We start from the raw sequence: 26,185 nt of genomic DNA, 5'->3' as shown, positions 1-26,185 counted from the left end.
GCTCTGCGTGTGCTTTGCTGGTTTGTAGATGTCCGCGCTGTTGTGGGTTTTGTAGCTTCTTGTTGCCTTTCAGGATATTTCAGTAGCTCGGTAACAGCTCTTATGACACAAGTCTGGTTTTCTTCTCAAAATAATACAGGCTGGAGTAATATTGGTTCATTTAGATCCTGTTGCTGCCTTCATTTTTCTACAATTTAAACACAAAAAGTGGAGTGGAACTAGAAGTTCACATACACACCCCTCCTGGCAGGGCCCTGGTGGTTAATCAGGTCCGTGTTTTGTGAAACGCCAGAAAGCTGTAGGACTATTACGGGTCTCTGTGGGATGAAGAACACCCCTACCTTTGCCTTTAGGTCAAGGCCACGCAGGGGCTGTGGCAGGACACGAGGGGCTCTGCCCCGGGGGTCTGGCCCAGCCCGCTGCTGCTACCTGGGGTCTGCGCCCTTTCTCACCAAGAGCCAGCCCCTCCCTTAAGGTGGGGGAGAATCAGACCAAGGGTGAAGGTTTGTTCCTCCGTAACCGCTCAGCACTTGCAGCCTGCCCTGCCAGCCCTGCTGTCCCGAGACGCGCTGCCTGCACCTTTTGTTCTCCTGTCGCACCTCCACTGCCGAGCAGAATGGCGCTCCCCGTTCTCCCGCAGGGTGCAGCTTCACTGTTCCACTGCAGCAAGGTGGCTGCCAGCGGGCCTGGCTCTGGCCTGGCACTGTATTAGACCTCCCTAAAGAGCATCTGTGAAGTACCCAAAGCAAATAATTCGTATGGAAAGTAACAGCAGTGTTATTTCTAATAAATAAATAAAAGCGACTGCAAGCTCACCGAAGTTAGGTCATTTCTTTACTTCATCAGTACTGTCTCCAACAAACTACAGCCAGCGTGGGATCGCCACTGTCAACTTCTCCTCAGTATTAGAGGGGAAATGATCTTACGCACAAAATATTCATTTTCTTGTCTCCCAATGGTTTGTTTTTTTTCTATTTTCCGAAATTGTCATTCTTCCTTTTAGCATGCAGAACACCTGTTCTTAAGCGGACAGACCTGATCAGTAGCTTTGTACTCTTCCCTTTGCTTAGAACTACTGAAACATTTACAGCTGCAGTAGAAAAAAAAATACCCAAAAGTAAAACCAAACAGTGTTTTTCTTCCAGTGGTGATTGGCTGTGGTGGGGGGATTCACACTCTGCTTATTAGCAGTACTTTGGAGATTACAAAGTAGACAGCGTTTTCTAAAATACTTCTCGGTGATAGTTGCAGTAATTATTCTGAAATGCTAATGATCTTAGACTATTTGGCCTGCTCTGCTGCATTTCTGTCCACAGGCTCTGCCACATTATGCTAAAGAAGCAGCAGCACACTCGACAGCTAAAACAGTAGCAAAGGAGAAGTAAAGCCACGCAATACATGTCCTGTTTAGGGCAATGCGGAAAGTGAACACTGTGTCTCACTACAACACAAACCCAGGTTTTGTGGTAAAGGTCACTGTATTCACTAAATTCCGCTCTTTTTTATTGACAAGCCCAAACCTGTCTGTCCCAAGAGGTACGGGTCATGAAATACCCCCCTCTCCCCTCCTCGTACAAACAAGTACTACCTGATGTTCAAACACTGTCTCTTACTCAGGCCTGCTCTGTGGTCCTGCTGCTTCGTGCCAACTCCTGACCTTGAGGCACCTGCTCTGTGTGGGTGGCAGATACTACAGCTGTGAACAGATGGGGGAAACATCCAGCCCAACATCAACCTGGCTGCAAAGTCCAGTCAAAGCAAAGCGATCAGTTCTTCTAATACAAACGTCCTCCTTTCAAGAGGGTGAATACTGTAACTGGCAACTCAGCCTGAGAAAGGCACTTAAAATATTGCTATGGTTTAGTCTAGTCTTAGGAAAAGACTTAAGTAGACGTGTCTACTGTAGCACGGTAGTACTTGTTTTCTGGTATGTGATGCTGACTCTGGCCTAGTTTTGGACGGGCAGCAGCAGCTCCAGGAGATCCCGCCCATCAGTGACCCGTCAGCTTTGCAGAGGAGGCACAGGCACGTATTTTTTTGAAACCTTCACATTATTTCTCAATACAGTGGTTTAATTTCCATTAATTAGACCTGCCTCGCTTATTTGCAGTGACTGCATGGCAGTGACAGTTGCAAGGGCTGCAAGCCGCTGTGTGACAGAGAGGGAGGCAGAAGCGGCGAGGCGGGGCAGCGTGCAGGTGGCCGCGCCCTGTTGGCTGGTGCCACACAGCCCCATGTTCTGCCAGCGGTTCTGGGTACCCCACCGCTCCTGCCACTGCTTGCTGCCCCTCCTCCACTGCCCCCCCCAGAACTTCTGGTTTTCCCTCCCAGACTTCACTGCCCCCGCCAGCAGACCGGTTTTACACAAATCATTTATGGGATAAGCTGCAATAACCGAGCTCGTTCAAGCAGCTGAATCTTCCTGCCCCGTAACAGCAGGCACTGCCCGTGGCCTAGGAAGTAGCTGAAAGCAGCACAGACCTGTCCTACAGAAACACAACTTGACACCTAAGACGGAGACACCGCAGCAGCTCCGTGACTGTTAACGGATGACACAGCACCTGTTGTGTGACCCCAGGTCTTAGATCAGCCGCTCAGTTGGTGGCATCTTGATTACATTCCACATTTCCACTCGAGCCCCATCTTTTTCTTGACGGCTTGGGCTGTATGTTCCCTGAGTTGCTCTCCTCCTCTTCATGACAATCACCGTGGCTGCAACAACTGCAAGGAGTAGGGCAGCCCCTGCAGCCCCGACTGCTCCCACAACGGAGGAGTTGCTAAGATGCGCCCACACTGGCTGCTGTGGTAGAACAGGGTGTTACTCAGAGCTTCTGCGTAGACAGTGCTGCATTTCACATCCCTCATCCCGCCTCCCCGAAGCTGCACTGAGCCAACAGCAGCGCTGGACAGGAGCTTCCCCCCTTTCACCGTCATTCCCCCCCCCCCCCCCATGTCACAAAAGAGCCCAGGGAAGGCAGGAGCAGCCCGGTGGCCTCTCCTGCCCCACGTAAGCTTCAAGTGCAGCATCTGGCAACAGGCACTGCCACCAGCTCCAGCACTGGCCCCCACCCCCGCAAAGTTCCGACTGCACCTCTGCTGCGCGGTACCCGTGGGAATGTCTAACAGAGATCACTTCATAAAACATGGATTGGTACAATGATTTCAGTAATTCCTGACAATCCCCTGTAACGCCCTGGCTGGCACAGGGCAGGAGTTCACAGCTGCTGTTGCTGTTGAGGACTGCTTGTGAAAACCTCACACCTGAGCTGCAAACGCTTTGAATGGTTTGCAATTATTGAAAAAACAGAACAGTATATACAAACCAATCGTAAATACCCTCTGTACAACGCTCCTTAAAAGTATATATAGATCTCAATCTGTAAATTAGTGCCTCATTTAGCCCTGCCTTTTTAACGCAGATTTCGCTATGCCATTGCTGCCTGAAAGGTGGAACGGAGCAAGGGCAACTTCAAAGCAGGCGCACCCCAGCAGCTCCTGCAGAGGGGAGGGTACGGGGGGGGCTGTGGGGCAGCAGAGAGGGGAGTAAGGAGGCTCACTTTGAGCCAGCGCAGTGCAATTGACTCAATTAACTGAAACCAGCTGGAACAGCTATTGCATACACAGTCTGCCTTGTACTTCTAGGTCCATGTCTTCATTACCATGCCTTAAGGAAACTGAGATAGGGTGGATCTGTGGCTGCAAGTGCTGGAAAAAGATCAAGGTCAAAGCCGACCTTGCAGGTGCATCTCCTTGTCATGGCAGCGCCTATATTAACCGCTCTTCAGGTGGCACCTTTAGGACACTGTCCATCTCCAGCCGAGCTCCTGCCACTTCTTGCTGACTCGGACTGTAGGTTCCCTCTGATTGGCGCCTCTTCCTTGCAGTGAGAATCATGAATATGAGCCCAATACTGAGCAGCAGTAAAGAACCACAGGCTACAGGGACAGCTACTTCAATTAGTGGGGAGGGGAAGAGAGCACCTGGAGTCCCTTTCTGTAAAAGAAATTAATGAAGAAACAATGAAACTCCAGTGGTTACAATAACTTAATCTGAAGAACCCAAATGGTCAGAGATTAGAGGGAAGAAGTTTTTTAGAAAAGCAAAAAAAAAAAAAAAAAAGAACAGGCAGAAGATCTGTACCTGAATGGAAAAGGACAACAAGTACAGGGCTTGAGGGCACCTGCACAAAGAATGCTCATGTTCTCTCTTTAATCTCTCCGCAAAACACATTCAAATTTATTTTATAAAATGGACTGATTTTAATACAAAGAACAGACACTAACACATTCTGAATATTTTTTTTTCCAATTCAAAACAAGTGACACTCAATGACACTCTTTAACTGGCAGCTTTGGTGAAGCTGATCTCAAGAGGGCATAGTTATAAACAGAGATTTACCGATGGAACAGTTAATGCCATTACAATAATTCACGCATGGACAGAATTACCACAAGGAAAAAAACAAAGGATTTACTGAGCTGGGCAGCTAACCAGCGTGGAGACGGCAAAACTGAGTGCAGACAATTTACGGGACCAGTCCCAGAGCTACAAACTTGCTACAAGGAAAGCTGTCCCTTGCTAGTGAAGACAATGCACAGCTGTTTGTTACAGTTAGAACAGCAGTAAGTAAGAGCCTGAGCAACACTGCAGGTATTAGGTGAGGAAAAACTGTCCAAATAATACCACACACTCCGTATTCTCCCCTCTGCTTACGGTTTTTCACACCAGGATAGCCCCTGAAGATTTAAATGCCAGTGTATTCAGCATCCACAGTGGAAATCTTTTAAGGGGCCTCCTTACCAATATCAGACTAAAACACGTAGGCGTCGCTAGGAAAAAAAACCCAAACCCACCTATAAATTTAATGGAGTAATACGAATTTTCAGTAACGCCAGAAAATTTCCTTGAGCAGGGAAATGATACTAAAAAAAAAGTTCAACAATGCCTCTGATGGCAAGGTAGAGAATTTATTTAGCTGTTAAACTGTCCATCACAACAAGATTATATGCAGCCTTGGGATTCAACACTTCCTTGAAGATTCTGGGACAGGGAGATGTAATAAGTTTCAGGTTTAACAGTTAACCAGTCTAGGAAAGACTAGAATACAAACCAAGGACTGACACACCTTGCAGGAACATTGGGAAATCCTAGGGCAAATGATTTTAAATAATTTAAATAGTGAATGGCAAAAGCTAGATCCATTGAATTTGTAGCTCAAAACTTTCAAATTACAAAGGCACATACTTTAGTGTCCACATTGGATAAAAATGCTCCGAAACAGACTTGAAGACAACTTGCAGCAGGAAGGGGGAGGATGTTAGAAAGGTCAGTATGTGGATGGGGGATGGAGATGATAAAAGGCCCAAGTACTGAGAAGACAGAAATGTAGCCGAATGAGTATTCTTTAGATTCTGGTGGAATTAAGGATGGTACAGAACACAACAACAAAGAACTAAAAAAATTGTAGAATTTTTTTCATTTAAAGAAAGCTCTGAAATTACAATAAGCCTAAAAATAAGAAATATTTCTTATGGCTAAAAATAGTATCTGCCACCTTACAGATAAAATAAAAGAATTCAAGCTTGATTATTTACAACTTTTGGATGCTGCACAGTCTGTGCTAATGTCACAAAGCATTAGAGCGCAGGAGGAATATTCCCAGAGTACCTGGAAGTCCTTCTGCCATTGACTGAAGTTTAAGTTGACTCTCTAAGCCTGCCAAGACTCAAGCGATGTGCTGGGGTTAGTTCTGATTTTGCACAGCATGCAGATTAGTCACATGGTACCAAGGCTACAGGAGTTTTTTTGCAGTCCACCCTCCGGCCTGCTCTTTAGTTGCTGCTGCTGGTGGGAGGGAGAAAGAGAGTGCAGCTACCATCCCTCCGCTTCCACAGCTATTGTTAACAGCTAGTGGAGCCAACAGCCATCCCCTGTCCTCCTCCCTGCCCCACATCACAGGCCCTGGCCTTTGAAGAGGGAAGAGACAGATGGTTCTGCAGAAAGTAACAGGGATGATGACAGTGCATACAAGGAATCTACACGAAGTGTCCTGGGACAGAGGAGACAGAGATGCCTGAAGGAGTCTATGCATGCAAACGGGAATTGTCAGGGGTGACCTCATGGCACATGCATGACAGAACCTTTAGTAACAGCAACAGCAGCAAACCCCACCTAGGCACACAGCCGTTTCCATGCAGTGTGGGTTAGTACATTCCCAGGTTACCAGACAAGCTACCTGTCCGTGCAACAGCTTTACAGAGAAAAAGCAAGTGTATGATGTAACAACTTCCACACAGGCAGGATTCTAGCCTCAAACAGCAGTGCTTGCCTTATGCAGAAAAGGAAAAGCATCGCTGAGACTGCCCACCTGCCAGGCCCAGCAGGGCAGAAGCAGACTCAGCAGGTAAAGGATGCTGCTACTCTACTTGTACCTGAATCACTTTTAGCCAGACTTCATGTGACTGCCCTCCTCCAAACCCATCCATTTCTACCCAGACGATCTTTGGAGAGATCTTTGGTGCTTTGCAATGCTTATCCAAGATAAAATGCCAGCTGAAATTCCGTTCTCTGGGAAATTGGGTGGGGAGATATAAGTAGTATCTCCTTTTAACAGGTCCAGCTGCAGTAGTTTGATTTTACTGTCCAGGGAGTCATAAATCTATGGAAAGTTAGACAGCCCTGGAAACCATATGGCAGCCCATGCAGATACTGAGAAGTATTTGCTGCCATTGCTCATACGCTGGAGACTGGCGTGCAACAGCACCACACAGAAAAATACAATTTCCCGCTACAGGTTTCTTTAGTACCCACCGATTTCCTAACTGTGCTTAGCAGCATGCTTTCGCCAGGACATGCAGGGGACTGTGCAACACGCAGGCAGCCTCACTAACACCCACGGAACCCAAGGACTGCGCTAAGCCCACTTTTGCTGCTCCTCACAGCTCAAGTTTGGCAGAATAGACAGGAGCTTCCACGAGCAAAGGGAAGTGCTTACGTTAACGTCGCAGCGCTCTCCCGTGTAGCTGGCACTGCACAAACACTCGTATTTGTTCTCAGAGTCTTGACACGTACCTCCATTCTGGCAAGGGTTCGGATCACACTCATTTATGTTAATTTGACAACTGGAGAGGAAAAGTGTATTAGAATTAAATGAAATTTCTCACATCTGTTTTTGTGCCATAGAATGTAAAATCATACAGTCTACGAAACCCTCATTTATTTGAGAAGTTCCTGTCGCATCTTTTTCAGGTGCTTTCCAGGGTCCAACAACATGAAATTTTTACCCATCCATACCAATCCTCCTTTTGCCATTTCCGTGTGACCGAAGCCAGTGCGGGTCTCTAGCACAGTTAATGAACATTCATGAGGCACAAGGAACTTGGAAGCTGTTCACACTGCAGAAATTGGTATTGTCAGCAGGATCACATCAAGCCTGCCTCTTCTACAAGTAACAGCTAGGTTACAGTTTTGGAGCAGTTGTTTCAGTGGAAGAGGATGAAGCATTTCAACCTGCTCAGCTACCCCGCTGATGCAAGAACAAGCGCACTAGCTCCTTTGCAAGCACCAGAAAAACAGCACTTACTTCCTTCCAGTGAAGCCTGGCTTGCAAGTGCAGTTGGCTCCCCAGCTCTCGCTGATGCACTTGCCACCGTTCAGACAGGTGAAGTTCTTGCCACATTGCTCAGGTGGGAATGGCCATCTGTGAAAAGCAAGAGACAACAGCCCTTAAAACAGTGGTGTTGAGCTGGCAAGGTCATAAGCACAGTCATTGGTATTTCTAGGAAGGGGTTTGGCACAGGTGGAGAAGGGAATAGTCTCAGAAATCATCCATAATGTGACGGTACTACTTTGGGCATGCCCTGAGAACATGCAGGAGCCGTATATCAGTACTAGGACTATACTCACACAGGTGCCTAGCCTTGCTGATAAAAATATAAACAGAGACAGGACACGTCTGGAATACCAAACTGCAGCACAGCCAGGCCACCAGAAGGATAACACAAGTACTAGGTAACTCTACACCAGAATGACGAAAGAACAACAGGAACTTCAGCCTGGGTAGATTAGAAAACTGAAGCTCAGCCATGTAAGTATTTATCTCGGTGTTCAATATTTTAACAGGTACAAGTAGATGCAAGGTTAAATAACACGCCGATTCCTACTTCCTTTACCAATATAAGACATACCTTTGTGACTAAAACATACTGGATTTTTTCCAAACTAATACAAATGCTATAGATGTAGACCTTATCAAAAAACACCCAGCCCTCCTCCTGACTCCATATCAATTTCTCACCAAATTTTAAGTGAGCTCCATGGAAGGATCATGAAGTGTGCACTGCTAAGCAGCACAGGCAGTATGGTGACGGGTAAAGAAACTTTCCTCCCCCAGTATGTATTTGATAAGGAGCAGAATACTCAAAGGGACATTGTTTTAACCAATACGCAGAAACAATGCCCTTGGACTTAGGACCAATGCCACAAAATACAACCAAGCCCTTGTTGAAGGAGTGTTCTTAATTAATCTAGGAGTGCACATGTATTTTTATCTAATATTGTAGGAAAGCATTTGGCAGGGTAAGGCTTTTTTTGCAGAGGTAGTAGCAATGGGCACCTTCATTAGCACTGGTAGCTCTCTGCTTACAGGCAGGCTGAGTAGTGCTTGAAAGTTGGCCATGTATCACTAGTAGCAAAAATAAGCACAGTTGGGAACTCCTGCTACAGGATTACAAATCTCAATAAACCCAGTGTCAAAAGTTTTATCCAAAACAGCATTCTCAGCAGAGATTAGATTGTCCCTCTTCTGCGCTCTGCACAGGACCCATCCTCACTGGGACCATTTCTATCACTCCAGGACATTCAGTGCACCTGAAACTTCAGAATAAGCTGGCTCCATCCTCTGGGGGCTTGGAGGCTCCTTGCATTTCATAAGCAGGCCCGCAGGGTATTATTGGTTTGATCTGGTTTTGTTTTGTTTAAATCAATACAGGAGAATGCCAGAGGGGAGTCAAATCCTGGAAAAGGTGGATTTCTTGGGGAATGCAAGAAGGAAGTGACAAGCAGCTACAGCACTTGCACTTTAAATGGCTCTGAGATGTAGCATAGGGATAACCCACACAAAAAGAAAGGATCCTTATCTGCATGAGGCTGAGCACCTTTCAGTGAGGATTTGGATCCAGACAGCACCTTCCAGTTCACAGCAGAATGTAGGTGTTTTACCTACCAGATACTTGCAATGAAAAAGTGTCCTGAAGTATCCCAAAGTAAAAGTTCGGTTCATGTGGGGGCTCCTCTGACCCCTGCATCAAACCAACCAAGACACTTACTCGCAGCGAGGTCCAGAATACTGAGGCGGGCACTTGCAGGAGTAGCCATAAACGCCATCAATGCAGGTCGCTCCATTCAGGCACTGGTGCCGCACACAGTCATCAACATTGATGTCACACTTCTTCCCAATGTACCCCCGGAAGCATTCACACTGAAAATCTGCTACTGCATCAACACAGTCCCCATGAACACACGGGTTTGACTGGCAGTCATCAACGTTAGACTCACACAGCAGCCCTGCCCAGCCAGCACTGCAGGCACAGCTGAAGGAATTGAACAAGTCCTGGCAGGTGCCAGCATTGAGGCAAGGGCTAGAAGCGCAAACATCAGCCCCAGTGCAGCCCAGCTGGATGGTCCTTCTGCTGGACTGCTGGAACTGTTCCGGCTGGGGGTACGCGAGATGGGCAGCGAACGGCAGGTAGATCCCCCCTATCTTCACTTGTCCCAGGCAGCCAGTGAAATTTTCAGCTAGAACAATTACTGCATTGTTCTTCAGGAAGTCCAGGTTCCCAGCACTTCCCTGCAGAGTTGTATTAACAGACCCATCCAAACGAGCCAGCCACCTGGAAGAAAGTGCAGATGGCTCTTCCATAGACACAGAGATGGTATGCCAGGCACCATCCGTGACGGACTTCTGACTCAGAAAGCTGACACCTTCGATGCTGTTCCCACTCCTGATGTCCACGAGCAGGGAGGAGTTCTTGATAGCTATCTGGAGGGAATCCACTTCTTCCACAGCCCGCAGCAAAATAGCATCTTCATCCCTGGTTCTGAAATCCACACGGAGGCTGCTCAGAGTTCGAGTCACTGACGTATTGGTGGTAAATTCAATAGCAGCATAACTATTAAATGTTGCATTAGCCAGACCTATAAATAAAGGGGTAGAACATAAGGGATTTGAAAGACAGTTGGTGTCATGTTTGAGACAGGCAGACTCCTGGCACGTTCCCTCCCTTAAGAATCATGTAAGCTTAGTGTGAGTAGGATTACAAGCCTACCTGCTGGCATCCTTAAAGCTCTTCCTGTTTACAGCTGCACCTCTAATAATAATATCAAGCTCCTGCGTAGCAATTTCTACTCATTAGTCTCACAGCACTGCACGAAAATACAACTATTCCCCTTTTACTGCTAGAAAAACTAGAAAATAATACATCAGGAAATAAAACAGGAAAGTAATACATCCAAAGCTGCTGAGGTGGCCAGTGACAGAGCCGGGAACACCCCAACATCCTGAGTTCCAGGACACTTTCTACCCATTAGACAACACTCGCTCCGCATCAGGGCATCATTAACTAACTAGTTTCCTTCATTCTCCATGGTTCTGTCTTAGGAGAAAACTGAGACACGTTTGCAATACTTAATTGGGTCCTACTTGGTGAAATAACCCGAGACTCTAGAAATGGCTGAACACTAAGAGAGCAGCATAGGCCTTGTGCTGCAATGATAAGGTAGGCAACCACTCCACAGAAGTAGATAGTTCTCCCCTGATCCCCTTATCAAGTCAAAGCAACTATCTGTGAAGAAAACACCTTTGAGTACCACCTTTGCTCTGTCACAACCTGGCGGTAAACCCCTAAAGTACACGCTGCCCTCAAAAGTGTGTGCCTGGGCATCATTCCATTTCCTTTCTGCAGCATGTTTGCATTTATCGCAACAGTACAAACTGGGAATACTGATCATAGACAGTGAACAGCAGGGATTTTACCAACATGAGAGAACAATATTTTACCAACAATTGTGAGAACAATACTTACACACATATCCTGCCAGGACATCTATACAGGTGGTAGCTTCAGGACATGGGTCACTTGCACACCAGACTCTCTCTTCACAAAATTTCCCAGTGAAATTTGCTGGACAGCTGCAATGGAAATCATTCCAAGTGACAATGCATCTGCCACCATTCTGACATGGTTCAGACTGAAAAATAGAACGGCGGAATTTAGGAGCAGTGTAATTCATCTTTGGATCTAAGAGAATGTGGTAGAAGGAAACGCAACAACAAAGATTAGTACCAGCAGTGCTTGAATCAGGCAAGAAGGTTAATTAAAACAGTGACTCAATAGCAGCAAAAGAAGCACAAAGGTCTCTGCCCGATAAATTCCTGAGACCCTGCCTATCCTGTGTGATCAACCCTGCTGATGAATAGAAACTCCCCAGGCAGAGCCCCACCAATCTGGAAAAGAACACAGCACAAAAGCAAAAGCAAGAAACAGATGAAACAAGCTGCAATGCTCCTGAAAACCTCACCAAGTTCTGTCGCTAGAAGGACACACCTAATACCAGAGACAATACCTTACAGCACCATGAGCAAGAAGGGCAAAATTAGGGAATATGGCCTCTCCATCTCCACGGGTGGCATAAAGGAGAGAAAACTTCTGATCTAAGGGCACCATGGAGACAGTTCCTTGAACTGCTGTTGCTGAAGCCACAAATGCCTGGGGGAAGAGGTTGCTGTGCAACTGAAACAGGAGGAAGGGAGGAGGTGGAAAGGTTACTGGTGAGAGGCTGGAGCCTGGAACATCCATGTGGGCTCAGCAAATGGAGGTGGGCAGCACAAGAGCCGGACTGCCCAAGTTCAAACAACTACAAAAAATACCAGGCAGCTAAAGAAAACTTGGTGCTTAAATTGTATCTAGTACACCGGAGTGACACAGAAGCATACGGGACCACACGTCCTTCAATACTTGAAAAAAACCACCACAAACCAAACACTTCTCGTCTTCCTGATATCAGCAACAGTCAAAATTTTCTGTAATCACAGAACTATAATAAACAACTACACGTATGTATAGACAAACGAGAGACATCATACCTTGCAGGTGTTATCAGAGATGCAACCATTCACAAGATTACCACTTTGAGAACTATTGAGTTCCTGTGGCAGACTGTAGTTCTCAACCTGAAAAAACTCTATTTGGTGGCTGTTCAGTTGGATGTCTTGCAAACAGCCTTTAAAATAGCCTCCCCACGCATCACTGCTGTCTGGGTTAGGGTGTCCACCAATATACACTTCATAACCAGCTAGAAGAGGTCTTGCTATGAGCTGTCCTAGCTCCACATATGCATCTGATTGGTGAGCACCAACAATTCCTCCTTGGAAAGACAGAGCTACCAAATGTCTTCTCCCATCAACTAAATTTTCTGGGAATGTCACAGTATCTGTCGATAACATCTCTATCTTCAGCTTGCCGTTCTTCAAGTATATAGTGAGGCAGGGGTCAGTTTTGTTGCTGATTTGCAATAGCAAACCGTTAGGTTTCCGACTACGAATGAAAAAGGAGATGTTGAAGTTTGCACCAAGGCTATCAGAAAGGGTGAAAGAGGCAAAGCTGGTGGAATTCTCTAGGCCAAATGTTGCTGCTGGGCGCTCTGGAAGAGAAAAGAAGTGCACATCAGCTCAATGTCAAGGGGAACGCAGCTGGCACAGGGATATTCGAAGCTGCAGCTCCTTATGAATGGGGCAAGATCGTTCTTCCCAACATCTTCAACATGCACCACGGTAATTATGCTCTCTCCCCACACAGGTCTGTGAAGTTAAGAAGTAGGTGAATGTGTCCTTGCTTTCTCTGGAGGATGTGAATTCAAGCACCCAAGTAGCAGAAGAGGGAAATACAGGCCTAGCAGATTTACTCAAGGACTTGTAAGCTACAAAGTTGCTTTTAAAATTCATAAATTTGGTAACAGCAGAATAACTTTGTACTTGCCAAGTTTAGGGCTCAGGAGTGAAACAAAAACCTGGAACAATATTAATATAAGCCTTGCAGGAACAAAAAAAAAATGCAAATATATATGATTTTAACTCAAAATTGTCAAAGAGCTTCCCCTTAATACTTCGTGTTTTATCTATAAAGCAATACATTCCTATTCATCCCCAACTCAGAAGTTCAAGATCAACTTTTCACAGTAGAACAACTTCCCTGCCCTCCTGCATTCACATAGATCTGATACAAAGATGAAGTCAGAGCCTCTGGCTCAACAAGGAATAACCACAAACCTGACAATCATTCCTGCAGGCGCAAGTGACAGAAAAGGGATCAATGAGAATTTTATTCACAGAGGGTTTTGCTTTAGTTTTCTCACTGGTCTAGTAGAAAGTACTGCTTCCAGAGCTAGCATCAATGCTTACCCAGTATCTTTGAAGCACTGATCGACAGAGGAACTGCCAGATGTAAATCACGTGGCACTTACCATATGAGCAAGCTGGGCCTCCATAAGGCCTAGAACAGTCACACCTGAAGGTTGCCCAGAGGTCCACACACAGCCCTCCGTGCAAGCAGGGCTGGGAGAGGCACCACTCTGTCCGGTCACAGCCCTGCTTCACTGGGGAGGACTCGCCCACAGGCAGATCCACCGGGAGCACAGCTTCAGCATCTACCTGCAAGTCTTCCACGCAGCCGACAAAGCCTTGCTGGCTCTGCGTGTTGTTGGCCATTGGATCCTCAGCACCTCCAACATACATGTTCAGGAAGGCATGCGGGACCAGGGCAGCGCCATCTGGGACAGGGGAGCTCTGCAGGCAGACACCTGCACCGCAAGAGTCATGCCAGAGCTTTAGCTGCAGCATGCTGTGCAGAACAACTTCAACTTTATGCCACCGGCCATCATCAACTCTCAGCCCCTCCAGGAGCAGTGGGTACCCCACATCCTCCCTCTTCAGTCCCGCATGCAGAATGCCGTCAAAGAGCTCCAGGAACAAGTATTCAGCTTCATGGCCTCGGTAAAAAAGGATAGCGCTGGGCAAGGTAGTTCGGAACCGGAGGGACACGTTGGCAAGCTGATCTCCTGCTACGTCCCTCCTGCTCTGATTGTTCATGGGCAGCTCAATGAGGAGATACCCTCTGGAAGCAAAGGAAAACGTTGTTGGTGTTGAGCATGTGGCATCATAGAAACCAGGCTGGCACTGGCACAGGTGGCCGTGGCTCTCAGCTTGGTAGGTTGGGATGCACAAGGCCTCATTTTGGCAGTCGTGCGTCTGGCACCCAGTGAGCTTGACAGAGCAGTTCTTCCCTCCCCATACAATGCCATCCTGGCTAGGGGCACAGTGGCAGGTATAGTCAGCAATGCCATCCTCACAGACAGCTCCATTCTTGCAGGGACCCTCCTCACACTCATTGATGTTAACCGCACATTCCACACCTGCGAAAGAGATTTAGAAATGGGATCTCACTGCAGGGGACTGTGACTCCCTTCCCCAGAGAAAGGCTGCCAGGCACAGACCGCCCGCTCCCCAGCACTGCCGCTCGCTAAGCCATTCTCTTCAGGAAACCACCAAAAGACGAAGACCTGCTAGCATGAAGTCCCACGCTCGCTAGAGTGGCCCACCACTGGTATAAGGGCAAGAAAAACATCCTTCTGTGCTGTCCTCCCAGATGCTGCGAAGGTGGTGCTCTACAAAGAGCCTCAGCCAGTCTGCCTACATCACCCAACAGACCACTGCCTCTTCCAGACCACCTCAAGCACCACAGGTCATCAACATGCAGAGGATATTAAAGGGACAAACCAGCACAGACAAGGATTTTATGCTTTTTTAGTAACAGATTTACTACACTGAAACTCAAATTAAGTCTATAGATCTGAGGGGAGCATGTTCCAGGCACCATCGTTGCAGACAGCATTAAAATGGGAAGTTACTAGAAAGCCTCAGTTAAGAAAATTCAAATTCCCAGATGGCCCTCCAGCTGTAAAACACTCACAAAACTCAATTCATTATCAAACCAAAACCAAAACACGCTCCACAGGCATTTTGTCATACTTGCACTAAGTTGATTTCAGTTCTGTCCAGTCCCGCAGAAGTGAACTGGGTAAAAAGTACTGCATGGCCGTTCAGCTGTCTCCTCGAGGCACACGCACCCCAACCGCGCTCAAGTAAATTACAAGACATTACACTCAAATCTGGTTAATGAAAATCTGCTGTCATTTTCCTGAGCATCTCCAGACTGACAGAAGAGCCCTTCTGAACCAGTTCACTTTATCTAGCCCATAACATTGGTTTCCACTAATCTTCAGAGACAGTCACACAGATAAACCAAGCATGGATTATCCCAATCTAATAGCATTACACGCCGAATCTAGCTAGCAAGCACAACGAGGACAGCAGAAAGAAAAAGAAGGAATTTGCACACAAAGGAGGGGAATCAAAACACAAAAGACATTTGTAAAAAAAAGCCATGAGACAGAATGTGCATGTCAAAGAGATTAGAGAGTTGCCTGAGGGAAAGAGATGAGGGGAGATGGGGCATTAGGAGCACTGGAGCTGGACTTGACGTGTGATTTAAAGAAAGAAAAAAAAACACCACACCACCACCACCCCCCAACTTAGCAAAGATACAGGCTTCTTGAGTATATGTATTGCTGGTTTGTCCCTCCTCCGGCCCCAGCAATGCCTCACAGGCAGCCCTGCACAAACGTCTAGTACCCTGCTGCCTAACCAAGTCGCCTTACTCCTTTCAGACCCAGTTTTTAGTTGCTGTTACCAGTGCTGTCTCTGCAGATAGGCGGGGATTCAGCACCAGCTTCCAGCTCCAAAATGTCGGTTTGTGTCAGTGTAGGGACATACGTATGGAGCTCTGAGAAGCACTGGAAGAGAAATGGAAGGCTCTGGTAACTGCAATTGCCAGCTATGCTAGAGCTGTCCTGTAGGCAACATTACCTCTGATTCCTCTAGGACATAGCTCTCTACGGACATAAACTAGAACTGCTCTCTGTAGTGCCTGTGGAAAAGCACTGAATTCGGCCAATAACCTCTGCCTTGAAGAGTCAGAGCTGCTAATACTACCTCAGCACAGCCTTTTTTTTTTTCCAGCTATTAATGTCTGGCTCGCTTAGAACAGAGAACTTGGGGTGTGATCTTACCTGTAAAAAGGAAGCAGCAAGAATGCCAGGATAAAATTAATATTTCAGCACAAATTTATGGCCACACTTGAAGGAAATGTGTTGGAATAAATAAAGTGTAATGGACATCTCTCGGTCTGAGAAACCCAGCCTGGGAGAAGATGGGAATACTTCAGCTGGAATTAAGAAAAATCAGTAGAGCAGTAGAACTACGTGGAACAGCTTTTCTGAGTTATCAGTGGATTGGAGGGCTCCCAAAACTGTAGGGGGCGAGTTTGCAGTCAGATTTAAGAGGAGAAGCTGTTGAATGGTGCCAGAAAGATAGGTTTGGTATAGTCCCAAAGCCTCTCGTTTCAGATCGGAGCTGTTGGTATTTACCGGGGCGATAAGGAGAAGATAACACCGGTTTGGATAACAAAAGCAGAGAGCTGTGAATTTTTGCATTTCTGAGAAGGCTGGGAGGCAGGGTCGAAAGCCCCGTTTTCCCCCCATCACATTCCTAGCCTGACCACATCTCCTCCGGCCAGTGCACTCTCTCCATGGAGCAGCAGGAACACCTGCCTAGGCTGCTTCCCAGCCTCCCAGCCGACACCTGTGGGGTGAATGCTTCACACCAGGTGGCAAATTAGTCCCTACGGTGAGTGCACAACCCCAGGCTGGTGGCTAATTAAACACCAAGCTTTCCCATGGGATGCAGCTGGTTTGATTTTTTTACATTTGTTTGAAAAGGGTGAAAAGAATAAGCTGACACTTCAGGTCTTTACACACTGCTGTCCAACCTCACAGCTTACAAACAGGCAAAGGAAATGTTCAGCAGCAGAAAGGAGAGCAGCTCTTCCCAGAGGAACCTAACGCACAAGCATCATCTTTATCGCTGTCATTGTTTCTGCCAGCAAACAGCCAGCCTTCACAGGGCTCGAGCAGGAGGAAAGGTCCTCTAAACCAACACCTAATGTATTCTTGCTTGCCTAAAAGCCAGTGCAGGGCCAGATTTGAATTTGTAGCAGTTTTTAAAACAAACTGGTCACAGAGGAGACTGTGCAAGAGTTCTAAAAATCTGGCTAACATTTTTTCCTGGAAGCCAAGGTCACCCCCTGCTGAACAGTAGTTACCTCCTTACATGACTTACAGTGACCATACCCTTCATCAGCCAGCTGTCTTGCCCTCTCTCCTCCATTATCACCAATGATTTTTGTCAGCTGTGAACATCTCCAGGTTGTCAAACTCTTTAGTCACACCAAAACAAGGGAAAAGGAGGTGTCTGTTGCATATTGCTTCCTAGATGCTAATTTCAGCACAGCAGAGGGGTCTGTAATTTTAGGGTTTGGCTGCAGATGATAGACTGTAAATGAAGAAGGCGATGCCAGCAAAATAAAGGAACTTCTCCCTACTTCAGAAAAAATAAATCGTTGCTGTAGGCCATTACAATATCCAGAAGTACAGGTCATTTCCTGGATGTCCATTACCCAATCTTTTCCAAGACGTGGACAGTTATGTCTTTACAAACCCACAGGAAAGTCAATATTAAGAAGTAGTTCAAAAGTAGTATGTTTCTTTAAGAGAGGCTTAGGCACTCCCTTTCAGGTATATTAAAAAAAATAATAATAAAAGGGAGGAACAACTCCATTTGATAAAAACAAGTTACTCTTAAGTAGTCTCCTCTGTTCCCTCTAACTTTCTTAGCTCAAATGTTTACTATTATTAAACCAATAGTAAAAGCAATGTTGGCAACCTAACTCTTTACATCATTAGGAGACTTTAAAATGTTTAATGAGTTTCTTATCTAGTTAAAGACTAACAAAAGCAAACCAGTGGAACTTGTTATCTGAAAATCAGAGAAGTGTTTTTTAAAAGGCTGCTGTCCAGAGACAAGTAACATTCCAGTTAACTCAGCAGTGTTCAAGCAGCCCCAAGCTAACAGCCCACAGGGCTCAGGTCAGGAAAAAACACTCAGAAGATGCTGGGCTTTAACAGCCTGCAGTATTTTCAAATACAAATCTGTTCAATAGATTCTAAAACATTACTGATGAGGTGAGAACAGTCTTGTTTGATAGGTACAACTCTTTTTAAAATCCATATAGCTCGCCATTCCCTGAATGAGGTAATCGTTTACTGACTACTATTAATAAACAAAGATTCACTGTCTACAGTGTAAGAATTATATACTTGAGCAGACACGTAATATGTTAAAATAATAAGAACATATAAAGAGAGATATTCTAATTTAGCTGTCATACAAAAAAAATACTTGGAAGGACGAGATTTATTCATGGGCCCAATCTTGAAACTTACAAGTTCAGTGGGACTTCCCACCCCAAAGCGGCTTGCCCTCTCTGTAAAACAGCTGAATTCCTAGCAACCTTTCCCGGTGCATCCTAATTAGGGTTTGTATTATTATTATCAAAAGAAAAAAAAGGGGGGGGGGGGGAGACAGAGGGGGGAAGAAAGAATTAGCCACAACGAACAGACCCGACACAATTATATTTGCACAATTACTGCCATTCCCATGGCAACACGCTGCTGTGACCTCTCTCCCACCGTGCACTACTACTCGAGGAGGCGGTGGGGGAGGAGAAGTGCACAGCCCAGCAAAGGGCTTGTCCTCCGAGTTAAAACAAAAACTACTTCTCAATAAAGGAGTTTTAAACCATTAAAGGGAAAAGGAAAATTACAAAACACATCTGTAAAAAGCAAAACTACCGTTTCACCGAAGTAACAGGGGGAGAGCCGCATGTTTATACAGTTCCCCCCCCCCCAGGAGCCAAGACCCGTGCCCTGGAACACCCCGGGTTGATGGCGGAGCCAAGCCAGGAGGCACTGGGAGCCCGCCGACAGCTCCGCGCTCAGTTTGCGGCAACAAGGACATTCCTTGCACTGACGTTTCCACAACAAAACTTTAGGTCTCTTCAAAATAAAAACATTCTTCCTTTCTAGTCGATTCTTGTTCCTTCTCATGCCTCCAGCTCCCACTAATCGCACAACCAGCTCCCTGCCCCGGGCAGGCACGCAAACATTCAGGACACACTGCAGTTACTGTATAGATCTCGTTACCTGCGAGCAGAAAAATTCCCTCCAGGATCAGGCGCATCAGCACAGATTTCATGGCCGACTCCTTGTGGACATTTGTGACAATAAAGGGGGAGAAAAATGGGGGGACTGGGGGGGGGAGGAATGATAAAAAAGGCTGGACTGAAACGGCAGAATGTGTGTAAGCGCTCCCTGATGCCAGTCAGACAAAAAGGGATTGGAGATGAAACTAGCCAATATAGAAGAGACCTGCGCTGTAGTAAGATCTAATCCAGCCCTGCTCTAAACCTCTCCAGCTGGCCTCTGTCAGTGCTGACATGAAGAATGCATACTCACAGTGTATTCTCGCTCGGTGCATTACAGTAATACCCTGCAGTATCCACAGCATTAGCTCCAACAGTAAAAAGTCAAAAGACAATCTCTTGCCCTTGCCGCCTCCCAGGTGAGTCTGCCAAATTCCATGAACAAGGCCAAACAGACTTTTTTCTTTTTACAGGCCAAGCCAAAAAAGCTGCATTTCCACCACTGTGTAATATCCAAATCATACAAATAAGGAGAGTTCCAAAGGCAGAGCGCAACCTGTGCCCTGCTGTACATTCAATACTGACCTGACCAGGGACCAGCACTCCGTGTAGCTCCCGCCCTCCACGTGCCCTGCTCTGTACATCTGTAAGCACAAGCGTTTCCGCTCTGCAATAGCCACGAAGGAAAGTCTCAAGTTTTAACCACCATGATCTGTTTCTCTGAAGTCAAACTGAATGGTAGGAAATGCCCTGCTTTATGCCGACTGTAATGGTTCAAACATGGGACTGCAGAATCAGAACTCTCTCCTCATTAGCAACCTTATAAAATTAGCTGCTGCAATCTCTTTTTTTTCCTCTGTGGTTCTGGTTTTTTTGTTGGGTTTTTTTTTTGTTTTGTTTTGTTTTGTTTTTAAATGTGGTTACTTTCATATCATAATGTTCCTGGAGGCAGAATTAAACTTTCATGTTGTAAGGAACACAGAGAAGGTTCTTATTTCTGTGAAAAAATGTTATCTGGGAGCTTTTTCCCGGACTTGCAAGTCTCTGTTAGTATCAATGTCAGGTCCAAGCAAACAAAAACTCCCACATGTCAGTCTGGAATCTGCATTAGCAGTATCACTTTAAGATATTAAAAGAAAGCATTCCAACAACTCTTGCAGCTATTTTACTTCCTTCGTTTCACTCAATCCAAACATGCCAGTCAATTTTACAGATATTTTAAGTAGGAAAGATATGGCGACTGTTTGTTTGGAGTCAAAACTTATCAGACACTCATATTTGAGTCCTATGCACACACATATCTATCCTAGTGCAGATTTTAAATGCTATCTATATTAGCTAGTATGACCTTTCCGTTATTGTTCAAGAGAAAACAAATGTGTAGCCTGTGCCCATTCAATCACCTACTGCAACAATGAAGTGTAACTGTGAAGACTGGAGAACCTTAAATCCCTTTAAAAATATCCATATTTTGATTTATACACACATACATGTATATGTTTACATACACACATATCTATAGTGTTGATAGGAAATATATTGTACCAAACCCACGTAGCATAAGTCAGCGCAGACTTTCATCCTCTACTAGTCACTACATCTTTTCAATTTCATTACATGAAATATTGCTAATTAGAAACTGTGATTGCTTCTTTTCCCAGGATCAGTTTAAGGATATATAGACTTGGGTTCTCTTAGTGAGACTGATGAGGATGGAGAAATACACACATGATAATTCTAAATAGTACATATTTATACTTAAATAAGACCTCCTATAAGCCAAAATGGTGGATCACTGAACATCTGTTTCAAACTACACACAACTGAGGAGTAACTGCTTAGGTTCTTTGAAACTGGAAGATTTAAAGAAATTAAAAGGATCAGATGATTCATTTTTTAGAGGGTTTAATTCCCCATTCTCACACACTGGCAATCATGCAAGTTACAAGATTCAGTCATGGGGTTTAAATTCAGAGAATTATTTTGTTCCTAATCATTTGTAAAACTTCTTGGAGAAGGTCAAAATAAAGAACATTAACTACGTCAGAGGGTTCTTAGCAGAAAAATGACACAAAATGGAGAGTGAACTTTGGATAGAATATCCAAATTTCACACGTTCTTTAGACAGAGATTAGCAGCTTCCTCGCTGTGCTGGTAAATGAGACCCAGAAATTTAGGAATTTATTTCCAGGCTTCAGAAACACCCATCCTAGTCTCAAGAGCTAGCCTTCCCTTAAGGAAAGCAAAGCAAACTTTGGTCTTCCTGAATGCACATGGCAGTTTACATACTGCAAGCAGTGACCTCGTGGCAAGCAAATCCATTATCGCTGAAAATAATAAACATTGCTAATAAGTATTTTCAACAGACTGAATCTAGTCTAATATCTGACATCTTGAAGCCATCTCTCCTGATAGACACAATTAGAAGACAGCCATCTCACCACACCTATGCATAAGAGAATTCTGTCTCTCTGGGATGCTGCTCTGCCAGAGTACTTGCCTGGCCTGATTCTAAAGATGACATTAAGCTGGGCTTCACCCATTTTGGTTAGTAAAGAAGTGAGATTTAATTCATTAGAGTTGCTCCACCACTAATAATCCTTGCAAAAGTATTTAACCATGGTGAGCTGGCATACCTCAGGTTGTCTGTAGTCAGAAAATCTATACAAAGGTCTAGTTCAAAACAGATTGTGCAGTCACAAGCATCAGAATCTCAGAGGACACTTTTGATCAAAACTCACCGGACGCCTAGACAGAAGCAGGATCTAAACTGAAGAGTATGCTCTTGCAGCATTCTGATCAGATGACAGGAAAGTCAAAAGGTTTGATTAACCATGGAGCTATGATGCAGAAGGGAGATGCAATGTGGAAGGTAAGAGGTGTGTGTATGTGTGTGTCTCCTGAAGTGTTTCCTAGCTTGCTTCAGCTGTATTTACTGAAAGGGATTCTGTTGAAGGGGTAACAGTCCTCTAATCTCTTTACTAGCTTAACCTTTTAGCTTCCCCTTTTGTAGAGGCTACATCTCTAAAACAAATCTGACATCAAGAAATACCTGCACAAAAAAATTAAATCTATCCAAAAGTGGTTAGAAGGAAGAAGCATCTCCCATTTATTTCATGACCCACGACCCAGGAATTCAAGCCTATTTGATCTGGGCTAGCACTCTGTAAGAGTAACCATTTATAGCTAGCTACACAGAAAGTATCCTTCTTTAAGGACAACTGACAAAGACGTTATGGCCGAACAAAGCAAAATGGTCAATAAGCTTTCCAATTATATTGAGACACATTCACAATCTCTCCCAAATTTACTACCACATCGCCTTCTGATTACTCATGAAAGTAGAAGCATTTCTCAGCCATGTGCAAAAAAGCTCAGAATTTTACCATGATCACAAGGTGCCACCACCAAGGGATGACTACAGTTGAAATGATGCTGCTCTTCCCCTCTCATTCAGGCTGACCAATGCCATAACACTGTGTTTTAGGACACTGCCTTTCTAAAGACAATTTAGCAGGAGTGGAAATAAGAGCATGAGTGTTTAGGCCATTTTTTAAAGAATGAATGAACCAAATTCCACTTGGGCAATTACAATCTTTCAGATTAAAAATCAGCTCCCATTCCAAGTGGAGGTACCCATCGTCTTCATGTCATGGCCTGAATTATTGCCTGGTACATGCATGATGAACTGAAACCATATGAATAAAGAATTCAGTTTGGTTGGGTTTGTTTTTTTCCTAAAAGACAGACTTTTCTTAATATGCTTTTTCTCTTGACCACAACTGACATAATTTCCAAGACCATGCAAGATTCATTCTCCTTCTCACTTCATTTAGTGCCCATGCAATCTTTTGATTCATATTTCTTACATCCTCTAAGGGTACATCCTCTACTAAAGCACAAACTGATGCACTGAACAGACTCTTCAGGACCTATTACATTGTTTTCTCAGGAATGAGACACTGCTTTTGCAACAACTACATTTCAGAGAGCGCTGGCTCATCTCCCTGCGCTGCTGTAGCCTGAGACAGCACTGAGGCAGTTAATTTTCAAAGAAAGAATTTCTCCTGACTCGAATTGTTATCCCAACACTCCCCAAATTCCTCAGACTGAAGGAAAAAAAAAAAATAGAGAAAGAACCCCCTGCCGCCCCAAGAATGCGTTCTTCATCAGAGTAGCAAGTTCACTTTAATCAGCGGAGGCAGCTTAAACCCAAGTTCATGGCAGATCTAAGCTGCCACAGAAATGTGTTTTGAACAGAAACATTATGGGAAGCTTCACAAAGTTGTTCTGTGATCCTAATATGAAGTAATAAGCTGTTTACCCAGCATGACTGTACTGGGATTAATTGACAAAGGAGGGGAGATTAATTGCTATTATTTCCCTGTCAGCTTCACTCCTCCACACGCACTCACTGATCTCACAGACTGCTCCCAGCCTTTCACTGTGTTAATGTGTCAGAACTACCTCAGCTGAGACAAAGTCCTTGACCAAAAGCAATATCCAGAAGAGCAACCTGCTTCTAATCCCCTTCAAGTACTAATGAACCCAAATTTGATGCAACAGAATGAACTCTAGCACTTCTTTGCCCATCATCCTGTGTTTCTGTCAGCTTTTCTGCCCATGAGCACGCTAAGAATTGGAAAGGATTAAAGAGATCTGCAGTTTGGCAAAGCACAATGAAATTCTGAACTCTCCAAGGGTGCTGGGGCACTAAATGAGGAAAAGGGAACAGGGCACAGAAGTGAGTGGGAATTCTGACAAGCAGGATAAAGTGTAAACCACCTCTTTGGATAAGATCTCAGTTCATGAGTACAGCATTGTAACTACCCAAGAAAATACCAACAAAGAGCTTAGATAAAAGTCTGTTTTCAAAGCCCTCACCTACAAAAGCAATTTTTTCTTGGCCTAGCCTATATTAGGAATCCAAAAAGAATGAGATAGGCCAGAAAACCCCGCAAAGAATTCAGCCCAGTTACAGGTGTTAACTAGAAGTCAATTTGAGATTCTGGGAATGAAAGGACCTGTGTAATGGGTCTTCCCAGGGAAGAGCTGGACAGAGTTGCACCAGCATAGCTCAACCACTATGGCCACAGAAGGAAAACAGAAAACCTTCCCATGCAAGCAAGGTCTAAGACAGTCTCTGGAATGCTGGTACCTGCTGCTGCAAGAAGAAAGGGACAAGGTTTTCTTCTGGCTTCAAGTTTTCCCTTTTCCCACGAGATGGCAGCCTAGTAACACTGCGGAAAGGTTACATCCACCTCAAAAATACATAAATACAAGATCGTGCTGGGGACCACCTTCCTTAAAAACTACTTCTTGGTGTTAAATTGCTCAAAACAGTGAGTACACATGGAATGTAATAGTGCAGAAGACTGAGAACAAGTATTTTAAACTAAGATGAGGTTTAGTATCAGTTAGCAGTGTACCTTCCCAGCAGAGCTGATATGCAATATTCGCTATCCCCTAATTTCTCAGCTAGAAAACCGAGACCCATTAGGGTCAGGCAGGGCATTTGTGTAAGAATCCAGACTCCTCATTCCCTTGTAAACAGAGAAGGCTTCACTTGCTCACATCACAAAGACCTTTTGACCTCCCAACACAGCAGATTACTGCCTTCAGCCAAAAATCGCTGGCTCTTATCATCCAGGGGAGTTAGGGAATGGAGATGGTTTACAGATGTTCTATGTGCTGGTGATCCAATCTGCTATAGCCAGTAGCTTGTAGCAACTAGAATGCTAAGCAACCCTATTTTTATTTGAAGGCTGGTTTTGTTCACCTTCATAGTACATCTATAAAAAAAAAACACCTCAGTTCTCCCAGTGAACTTTCACTCCAGGGTACAGAATCCCTACATATTCTCTGCTTAGACTCTTCTACATAGTTGATCTTATGTCTCAAAATCTAGTTCATAGCCTATCAACTTACTTGATCAAAATCACCTAGCTTTCCCACAGCATTTGCACCCAAAACTGTAGATGTCCCACCGCAACACTACTGCACTCCCCACATCTCAGTCCTGCTCAGCAGCCTGGGCTACCCAGCACTGGAACCCAGTCTTGCAGCCAGCCTCAGCATTAATTAACCAGAAGGGCCTGATTCCAGCCACCCCCCTTCACCAGCATTACCTGAATAGCCTGGTAGGCAATGGCAAAGGAAGTCGTTAATAAGGTCCACGCAGAGCCCTCCATTCTGACACGGCTGGGACTCGCACTCATTGATGTTAATAAAGCAGGTCTCCCCTTTATAGTGAAAACACAAACAGGCATCTTAAGCGCACACGTGCACCAGCAAAGGAAAGAATCTGAACACAACTGCATTCATAATTTTTTGCACTTCTTCTCTGTCATCTAAAAATGCAAAAGAATTTCTTGAACTACAGCATGTCTTTCCAGACGGTCTGGCAAATAGATACTAACACCGAAACAGTTAGGGAAATGGAGTACAGAAAGGTCAAGTGATTTTCCAGTGTCATGAAAGGGAACAGTGGCAGAATCAGAACTTCTGACCACTCCCATCTGTGCAATAGTGGGCCAAAGTCTCATTTTTCTCTCAAAAGAGAATAAAGTATTACTGTTTAGCCCATCCTGCCAGGGAATTTTCCCCACTGTTAAATCCATCTTTTTATACATACCTATAAACCAGGGAAAGGATGAAATTTCAGTTGAACATCCAGAGAGCTTCTAGCTCCAAGAGCCAGATTATCAAGAACCCCCTCTTCTCCTACACACCCTGATTATACAGTCACTGTCACAAGAGTAGTCTCATCAAGGAAAACACCTATGATAGTTATCTGGGTCTCTAGGGAATTGTTTCCTTTGATGAGGAGTTTCACAGATACCCTGTAGCGATGAATTCTGCCATATGCATGAGAGAGACACTGACAAAGAGAAACCACCTTGGCATCTGCATAGCCAGAGGGCACTCATCAAAGCACTTGGAAAGTGCATAGGCTGCTGCCTCAGCCTTGCTAG

The 26,185-nt window shown here is 45.1% G+C and overlaps 1 protein-coding gene across 8 annotated transcripts in view; it reads right to left on the bottom strand.

The window, feature by feature from the left end:
* Nucleotides 1-2,561: 2,561 nt before the first annotated feature.
* Nucleotides 2,562-26,185, bottom strand: part of CRB2 (crumbs cell polarity complex component 2) — a 73,621-nt gene continuing 49,997 nt past the window's right edge. For 5 of the 8 annotated variants that reach the window (XM_055793714.1, XM_055793715.1, XM_055793710.1 and 2 more), the window contains 8 exons: nucleotides 25,340-25,453; nucleotides 13,519-14,466; nucleotides 12,143-12,699; nucleotides 11,082-11,247; nucleotides 9,327-10,194; nucleotides 7,583-7,699; nucleotides 6,995-7,121; nucleotides 2,668-3,993 (listed from right to left, as the gene is read on the bottom strand). In XM_055793714.1, the coding sequence (XP_055649689.1) occupies nucleotides 3,766-3,993; nucleotides 6,995-7,121; nucleotides 7,583-7,699; nucleotides 9,327-10,194; nucleotides 11,082-11,247; nucleotides 12,143-12,699; nucleotides 13,519-14,466; nucleotides 25,340-25,453 (3,125 nt within the window). In that variant the 3' untranslated portion in view covers nucleotides 2,668-3,765. Of the gene's footprint in view, nucleotides 3,994-6,994; nucleotides 7,122-7,582; nucleotides 7,700-9,326; nucleotides 10,195-11,081; nucleotides 11,248-12,142; nucleotides 12,700-13,518; nucleotides 14,467-25,339; nucleotides 25,454-26,185 lie in introns of all 8 variants that reach the window. The other 3 variants (XM_055793711.1, XM_027777960.2, XM_027777963.2) reach the window with 3 other exon arrangements.

The sequence above is a fragment of the Falco peregrinus genome, chromosome 1 (assembly GCF_023634155.1).
Source record: "Falco peregrinus isolate bFalPer1 chromosome 1, bFalPer1.pri, whole genome shotgun sequence".
NCBI lineage: Eukaryota > Metazoa > Chordata > Aves > Falconiformes > Falconidae > Falco > Falco peregrinus.
The sequence above is the reverse complement of the archived record's forward strand: the minus strand, read 5'-3'. Positions and strand labels throughout refer to the sequence as shown.